The 9,393-nt window shown below is 48.2% G+C and overlaps 1 protein-coding gene across 1 annotated transcript; it reads right to left on the reverse strand.

The window, feature by feature from the left end:
* Nucleotides 1–1,691: 1,691 nt before the first annotated feature.
* LOC109744773 (protein ORANGE, chloroplastic) lies at nt 1,692–4,835 on the reverse strand. Its single transcript, XM_020303919.4, has 8 exons — nt 4,286–4,835; nt 3,885–3,999; nt 3,322–3,438; nt 3,106–3,192; nt 2,924–3,000; nt 2,703–2,830; nt 2,242–2,378; nt 1,692–2,074 (listed from the first exon to the last, which is right to left on the reverse strand). The coding sequence occupies exons 1-8, from the start codon at nt 4,525–4,527 to the stop codon at nt 1,997–1,999; spliced, it is 981 nt and encodes a 326-aa protein (XP_020159508.1). The 5' UTR covers nt 4,528–4,835; the 3' UTR covers nt 1,692–1,996.
* Between the last annotated feature and the right edge of the window lie 4,558 nt (nt 4,836–9,393).

Raw genomic sequence — 9,393 nt, forward strand, 5'->3', positions numbered from 1 at the left:
CCCCGGGAAGGCCGGGAAGCACGACCACAAGGTTGGCTCCTCCTCGAGGCTGTGCGGAAAGCTTGGCCCTAACGTTGCATGCATCCCAACGACTGTGTACGTCGGCATGGAGCAGTGCAAGCAGTATTGGCAGGAGGCCATCCTGGTGTCGTGGCCTGACGCCCACCCGCCGAACGGTTGACACCTTAACCAGAGAGGGCCCCAGTGCTTGTCGTTATGGCCTCCGGCCGCGCACGCTATGCCGACATACACCGCCGCTGAGCTCAGCTCCATGAGGACCTCCACCGTGACGCGATGTTCGCCATTAACTCATCGTTCTGGGACACTTGGTTCTGCGACGAGCACGATGTGCGGCATCGCTCGCACTTTACCGCTTGTGCGCATGCTCCCGCTCACCCTCGTGCGTGCTCCCAGCCCCCTGCCACCAGTCGAGGAGATCGACGGCCTACAAGAAGTCCCTCGGGGAGTCCAAGCTCAACGAGCTCACATAAATGGGAGGGCCTGGCGAAGCAACTGGCTGCATCGACCGCAGGCGATGTCGTCGTGCTCGAGCAGCGGCAGCCGGAGGGCCACGATGGGTGGGCATCATTAGTGGGGCAATCGTGGTCGTGGACGGCCATGGTGCCCTGCACGCCGAAGTGGGTGTCGGGCCCGTCCGTGTGGGTGGGTGCGAACATGTGGTCACTCAGCAGCAGCAGGAGACGCCCCGCTGCACCACTGCACGCGCCAACGCCACAGCCGGCGGTAGTTCCATGGTTGTTTCCATGAGATCATCTGGCCTTCGTCGACCTCACCAGTGAGGACGACAGCGACAACCACGACGACCACAACTAGACGTAAGATTTTATTATGACTTTTTAGTTTAATTAATGTAAGCCGAGACTTTTGGTGACGAAGTGAAATATTTTTAATTTTAAAATATTGTGTAAATCTGAAATGCACGTCCGCCGTGTTGGACGCACCTACGGGCCATCAAACAAGACGGCCCTGGTGTCCGCTTGGCCGATTCCAACAGACAAAAACGAACACATTGTGTGTCCGTTTGGGTCGGCCAGTTGGAGTTGTCCTGAGATGGCCTAGTCAGTCCCCTAGTTCAAGCTCCTCTCAAGTCAGTTTTGTTCTTGGGCTGGCTGTCTGGGTTGCGCCTCGGGCCAAATCTCATACCCATGGGCTAGTACTTTTTCCACTCCCCGGGCCATGGTCTGGGCTGCCTAGGGCCCAGCTATTCCTTTAAACTGCTGGGATAAGAAAGTTCAAAACTTCATATTACTCTGACTAATGCAGTTAGTATTCCCTAAAAAAAAGACTAATGCAGTTAGTATGTCGCAAATCAAACATTTTACTTCCGTGTTTGCCAAAAAAAACATATTACTTCCGTCCCAAAGTTGTACTACCTCTGTCCCATAATATAAGGCGTAAATGTCTTATATTGTGGGAAGGAGGGAATAGTAACTTTGTATTAAATCAGCAACACTTATTTTAGGACGAAAGAAGTATATCTTATTTTTCAAAGTGGTTTATGAACTCCAACTTATTGACATATTAGCTCAGGCAATTAGCATGTGAACGGGGAAGTATTACACATCACACAAATAGTCATATGCTTCTATGTAGAAGTTAGACATTTCACAGTAGTCTTCAAAGAATGGTGCCTTACACCAGTGCCATTGAAATTTCGTTTACAACACACATTAGGACTCAAAAGGCGCGTAACATTCATTAATGAGATTGAATTGTTTGGTACAAACGTGACACGATTTATTTGCTTTGGCAAACATACACTCCTGCATCGTTCGGTTCAAGCGACTGATCAGTGCACACGATGGGTATGGTATAATGTTACAGATTCCTGTAGTGGTCTACTCAGATTCACTAGTATACAAATAGTCCCTATTCATGATTATAGGCCTTGAATCCCTGACATGCCGGTCCATACTATTATCTACAAACAACAACTTACATAGCGATACAAGAATTCCTGAACTGATATATGCCTTTAATCGAAGGGGTCGATTCGAGGATCATGCTCACTTGCCATTGCCATCCCTGTACAGAGGCATGTGGGGCACATCACCTGCAAGCATATTGTCACATGTCATGTTTCATTTGAGTCTCAATTCCAGATAGCATGCAGGGTAGCATGTAACATACTGATAAGAGCCAATATTGATTAGGATTGAGTGTGTGTTGATTCAGAAACAGGGTCGAGTGTTCAGTTCAGCATGCAAAGGACTGCTTTACCTTTCCTGCACCAGAGCAGTTTGGACATCTCTCGGTTTTTGGTGCTGATAAAGGTTGATCACCATCACTGAATGTCGAAACAGGCTCAGTAAGCACAACAGCTCCCGTGCTTGAACAGCGGGCACAAGCCAGATACCCTACAGCAACATCATGGAATCTCCTCAGTGAGTTTAAACTTACAGCTACCAAATAGCCACCCAAGTATAGGGGATGCACAATAAGCTATCATGTATATGCTACTATAGCTACTATCTCTATCAATCCATCTGAGATTTGTTCGCTGTTTGATCTTAGACTAAGCAGCCAATGAAGTAAGTTTACCCGTCTCGGGTTTGAAACTGGGTTTAGACGGTGTAATATAATTTTGCACTAAATTATCACCGTCAACATTAAGTATTATGTGGAATCTTCCCCATTCTGTGCATATATGATAAGAGTTCTATGAGAGGGGGAGGGGGTACCAGTTCCTAAACAATATTTGCACCGTTTATGCTCCTGTTGCTTGACATTGTTTATCTCAACAACCATTAGGGCGGAGATAACTCCGACTGCTCCACCTGAGAAGGATGCCACAATAGGATCTACCTGGCTACAATATCAGATAGACAAATGAATGTAAGGGCAGTAAATAATCATTCAAATTCCATAGATAAAAGATGCTTCATAAATTAGACTAGATCACCTCAGTTGCATAGGCAAATGAACATTTCGGATGAAATCTGCATAAGATGTGCCTCCTATACCAAGTTTAAGTTCCAGCTGCAGGGAAGCAAATCAAGTTGTTACACATCCACCATGTTGTTTCATGATGAAATCAGTTAGAGTAGCAACAATTGCCAATCCAAAATCAAGAATGTAACTTACAATTGGTGCAAGAAATCCACCAAAGACCATTATTGCAGCAATGAGAGAGAAACATGTAGCATAGTAGACCTTCAGATTAGCTGCACTCTGTTTACAAGAAAGTAATGGTAACTAACTGCTTTCGAGATTCAAGTTCAATACGTTATTATGTCATGGCGTGTAAAGTATTAAAATGCTGTTGCATAATAGCTTTGGGTCTGGTGAGGGCCTACTAACCAGGGGAGGCAAAAACGGGATGAATGATGGAAAATCTGGGAGTTCTCCTTCAGGCTCTTCATTTGAGATTCCAAGTTCAGCATTTTTTATTCTTTGTTGTATTCTCAATCTGCGAATCTGTGTGAAAAAAGAGAGGAAAATATGATGCCAGAATGTATATGATAGTGGTTTTGACATTATTGCACAGCAGAACTCACTCGAAGGCATAATTAAAAGATGCCAAGCTGAATCATAAACAGAAAGAAGATACACTAGAAGGGCCAAAACTAATCCTAAAGGATCCATGGATGTTCCAAGCTAGTTCCAAGTTTGTTGTACCTGCACGGTTTGCACCATCCTTGGATAACGTAGTTCGGCCTCACAAGTTCTAGCTCATTATTGAATTAAAAAATCAAGTACTAGCATGGGGATTGCCATTTTAGCTAACATCGTTACCAATTTACAAGTCCTAAAACTATATCCTGTCCTCCAGTACTTCAACTTTCTGACAAGCAAATTGTATATGCAAGCTCACAAGCAAGCAGTAAATATTGATTGACAAAAATAACACAAAACCAACACACCTCCTCCATATGCAAGAATATCTTGTTCCGGCGGCTCCTGATATTATCAAGAATCTCCTGCAAATCTAGCTTATCAAAATCTTGAACTGTCTCAGGCCCTTCAATGATGCAAAACCTGCAAGCCAGAACAAGCAATGCTCAACTTGAGTTGCCCGAATCATTACTGTACCACCTAAATATCCAGTCCCCAGAAGTTCAAGAACAGAATCATGGTTATCCCATATGCTAGATTGGCAGATAAGGCTATATGCTGCCCAAGCATGTTCCTATATATAGCTACTACAGTAATTTTTTTACTCCTGAATCTGATTGGCATAATCGTAGCGACGCTTCACGATTCACGGGCACAACCAGCACCCAAAGCTACCAACTGCTCAGAAAATAGATCAATTAATCAGTACCCTGAGGAGGAGGAGGCGGCAGCGGCCGCGGCCGCGGCCTGGTCGTCCCCGGCGCCAAACGGCGGGGGTGTCGACGACGACGACGGCAGGTCTGGGGAACCGCCGGGAGCCGCGGCGGAGGCGGCGACCCGCCACCTGCGGGCGGGGAGCGGGGGACGCAGCCGGTCAGCGTAGGCGCGCGGCGGCCGGAGCCTCCCGGGGCTCAGGCCGCTGCAGGCTAGCATGCGGCCGGAGCAAAGCATCGCCGGCGATGCTCCCCGTTGGAGCTTCCAAATCAGAGGTGCTTATCCGTGGATGAATAGGTTGATGGCGACGGATCGGAGGTGAGATTGATGGACGGATACGTTAGATTATATCGAAGAAAATTGGGGATTTGGAGCGGGGAAGAAAAGCAAGTGGTGGCTCTGAGTTCTGATCGGCGGAGTGGGGAAGAGGGGAGAGCGTCGCGGCAGCAAGTAGTGGAGCTCAAATTTTCTACTCAATTTTATTTTCTTTTTTCTGTAGGAAGAGAATGATAGTGGTAGATGGAATTTGGAAACGAAGGTGATCCACAAGTATCCGTGATTAGTGGATTTATGATGGTTGTGCACCATGCGAAAACGCGACGCCTAGAAACACCCGTCACGAACTACGAGTGGTTTTTTTTTACGTTCGGCTAGCTAAATGCCCGTGCGGTGTAACGGCAAAACATCAATTGTGTGCAACATAATTCACATCCGATGCTAGTATTTTAAACGACATAGTCGATTCTTTTTTACCGAAAAATAAATTCACTCTTCTTCTTTGTCCATCATCCACTATAATACGTGTGCGTTGCTACGAATTAAAATTTTAAATTATCCTTTTTTGCGAGTAAAATATTAAATTATCCAATATGTTATATAATTTTCATGCTCCAACACGTTGATTTTGTATTGGCGGTCGGCTAAAGCCAGAAGCCCGGAAACAATTGAGTGAGGATGGTACAGAGCTTGCTCCACATTGCCAAACTTTTTTTTTTTCTGCAAGAAACACATCGTCCAAGTTCTGTGAAAATTTTACTCTCTAGTTTGTAAACGGGAGGATTAGTGCAATAGTCTAATTACAGAAAGAAGTGATGGCATCGCAATTAGCATTAGGAACTGCATGTGATGGTGAAAGTCTAATAAGAAGGTGCAGCCCTGCATTCTTTTTGTCAACAGTGTTCATATTTTTGCAATTCATCTGTCCGCGAAGCACTTGCATTGTTAAGTGATTTCCGGTTTTAATATCTGACAAAGAAATTCTGGAGGAAAACTCTTCTATAGATTTTAAGTCTTGGCATATTAGCAATTAATCAAAGCACTTGAATGGATAGCAAGAAACAAGGAGCATTCGGACTCACATAAGAAAGTGGAATGATTGAACATGAGAGAAAGGTCTTTTTAGCTGGATAGAGTATCGCTCATTGTCGATGTCGTTGATGGATATCAGGAATCCAGTGACTTGCCCACAACAAGTCATGTCGTAACTAGCGGGCGGGCAGTCGTTGGATGCAGGGGAGGCAGTTCAGATTGAATACTGTAGCGCTAACACTGTGGATGGTACTGTAGACCGGGGTACTGTGGATGACCTACTGTAGACGAGTTATTGTAGCTCGGGGGCACGCTGTTCACACAGATCTGTCCGTTGATCCTTGATCGGACAGTGTGGAGAGGGGAGCCAGTCACCGTACTGTTCACCGGTGACTTGCTCACAGCAAGTCACTGGATCTCAATCCGATATCAGGATATGCCCAGGTCCGGTCAGATCTGCAGGGCATTTGCATGGCGTGTGTCTCCCCGTGTCCATCTCTTGCATTGCATACTCATAAAATAAATCTCTCATACTCCCTCCATAAACTAATATAAAAGCGTTTAAATCACTACGTAGAAACTCACAATTAATGAAAAAAGGCAATACAGTTGCCAAATCGGGTGGGATTTGGACAGCACTCATGCTGAGTCCCCTGCAACAGATCATACATTTAGGGGATGGCCAATGGGATCCACCGCCGGCAGGTTTCTTGAAACTAAATACTGACGCATCCTTCATTCAGAACACCGGAGAAATCGACTGCCGGTTTTATTGTCAGGAACAGCTCGGGCCAGGTTGCTGTGTCGGGGGGACAACTTACGCCGGCGTGCAAAGATTCAGAAGAAGCCGAGCTAACAGCTGCTCTGCATGGCCTTTTGGAGCCAAGTAAATGCTACAGGGGGCCGGTGTGTGTGGAGACGGACTGCTCCTCCAATCAGTACTGCTCCCTCTTGTCACTGATTTTTGGGACCTTATGAAACAGTTCAAGGAGGTCACCATCAAAGCAGTTAGAAGAACCAGCAACAGAATGGCTCATGAATTGGCCGTGTTTGCCAGAATTCATGGAGATCACAAAGCCTTTGGAGATTTACCTTTAGCCCTAAGAGAAACCCTGATGGGATGACTGTAACACTTCGTCATTGGGAATTTAACTGAAGGCTTGATCTTTTCTAAAAAAAAAAGAGAAGAAGATTTTTTTTGCGGAAAAACTTCCAATCTATCCATCTTCAATCATGACAGTACAACGAACACCAGAAATAAAAATTACATCCAGATTCGTAGACCACCTAGCGACGACTACAAGCACCGAAGCGAGCCGAAGGCGTGCCGCCGTCATCGCCCCTCCATTACCGGAACCGGGCACAACTTGTTGTAGTAGACAGTCAGGAAGTCGTCGTGCTAAGGCCCCATAGGACCAGCACCCCAGAACAGCAACCGCCGCCGATGAAAAATAACGTAGATCGGAAGGATCCAAACCGAAGACATACGAACGTAGACGAACAACGACGAGATCCGAGCAAATCCACCAAAGATAGATCTGCCGGAGACACACCTCCACACGCCCACCAACGATGCTAGACGCACCGCCGGAACGGGGGCTAGGCGGGGAGACCTTTATTCCATCTTCAGGGAGCCGCCACCGTCTCACCTTCCTGAGTAGGACACTGTCGGTGTCAAAACCGGTGGATCTCGGGTGGGGGGTCCCGAACTGTGCGTCTAAGGCGGATGGTAACAGGAGGCGGGGGACACGATGTTTACCCAGGTTCGGGCCCTCTCGATGGAGGTAGTACCCTACTTCCTGCTTGATTGATCTTGATGATATGAGTATTACAAGAGTTGATCTACCACGAGATCGTAGAGGCTAAACCCTAGAAGCTAGCCTATGGTATGATTTTTGTTGTCCTACGGACTAAACCTTCCGGTTTATATAGACACGGTGGGGGCTAGGGTTACACAGAGTCAGTTACAAGGGAGGAGATCTACATATCCGTATTGCCAAGCTTGCCTTCCACGCCAAGGAGAGTCCCATCCGGACACGGATCGAAGTCTTCAATCTTGTATCTTCATAGTCCAACAGTCCGGCCAGAGGATATAGTCCGGCTGTCCGAGGACCCCCTAATCCAGGACTCCCTCAGTAGCCCCTGAACCAGGCTTCAATGACGATGAGTCCGGCGTGCAGATTGTCTTCGGCATTGCAAGGCGGGTTCCTCCTCCGAATACTCCATAGAAGATACGAGGATAGTGTCCGGCTCTGCAAAACAAATTCCACATACCACCGTAGAGAGAATAATATTTCCACAAGTCTGATCTACTGACACATTCTGCAGCATGACATCACACCACGGCGCGGTCATTATTCGAACCGTTTTTCACAACCAGCCACTGCACATATTGCGAGGCGATTTTCTTGGCACGTCTTGTCGAAGCAGAGATCGTGTCCCCTTATCACGGGATTCTCATTAATACAGGTGTGGGTAACCCAACCGCGCCATCAATTACGGCGCTTGGGGAATAAGCGAGTTTACCAGGTAGGTGGGGAGGCGCATAGTTTCTTCCGCCCTTATAAAGGGACAATGATTCACCTTTTTCACCCACGCCTTCTTCCTCCTTGCTCATCCATTCTCGCGCACTCGAGCTTCAGCACCCAAGTTCGCGTTTTTCTCCTCAAACCACTCCAGGCATGTCCGGAGCGGGAGGTAAGTGGATGGTCTCCTCCGTTACGGAGGAGGACATCACAAAGCTGCGGGGAGCCGGATACCTGGCCGCGGATATCGCGCACCGGCTGCCAGATGCGGGGCAGATCATCCCTACTCCAGAACCCCATGAGAGGGTGGTATTTCTTACCCATTTCGTCCGCGGACTGGGATTTCCCCTCCACCCGTTTGTCCGCGGGCTCATGTTCTACTACGGGCTGGACTTTCACGATCTGGCTCCCAATTTCATCCTCAACATCTCGGCGTTTATCGTCGTGTGCGAGGCCTTCCTCCGCATCAAGCCCCACTTCGGCCTGTGGCTGAAGACCTTCAACGTGAAACCGAAGGTGGTGGTTGGCCAGCAAGCGGAGTGTGGAGGCGCCATGGTGGGAAAGATGCCCAACGTCACCTGGCTCGAAGGCTCCTATGTGGAGACCGTAAAGGGGTGGCAATCGGGGTGGTTCTACATCACCGAGCCGCGCGACACCAACTGGGTGGCAGCCCCCGAATTTCGATCCGGAATCCCCATGCGGCTCGCCTCCTGGAAAGAGAAGGGTCTGTCCTGGGGTTCCTCGGTGGAGCTGACCGGACTCCAGACATGCATCAAAAACATGATGAGCAAAAAAATCAAGCTCGTCAACGTGGTCCAAGTCATGCTCTTCCGCCGGATCCTCCCGTGTCAAAGACGAGCATTCAATTTGTGGGAGTTCGACCCGGCCGAGCACCAGACGCTGCGAGAGCTCTTCGACACGACGCACAAGGACGTCTGGAAGGTGCTGTTCAAGGGCGCCGAGGTACCTCCTCCCCTTACCGAGGACCGTGGACTCAGCGCAAAGCGCCCTGCCAATCCGGTAAGTCTTTTACATCTCATAAGATGTTCTTTTCCCCAGTATAACCATACGCGGGATCTAAGCCTCCACGCCATTTAACAGGACTGGGTAGCGACAGCGGAGCAGATCGATTATCCGGCTCCCCTGCCCGAAGATCCAGCAGATGCTCTCCTAACGGAGATGCTGGTTCCGGCGCCTTATGAGGTGCCGGAGAAGAAGGCCAAGAAGAAGGCCACGGGGACCAGGAAGGGTCTCCGGCGAAAGGTTATAT

This window comes from Aegilops tauschii, chromosome 6, assembly GCF_002575655.3.
Source record: "Aegilops tauschii subsp. strangulata cultivar AL8/78 chromosome 6, Aet v6.0, whole genome shotgun sequence".
NCBI lineage: Eukaryota > Viridiplantae > Streptophyta > Magnoliopsida > Poales > Poaceae > Aegilops > Aegilops tauschii.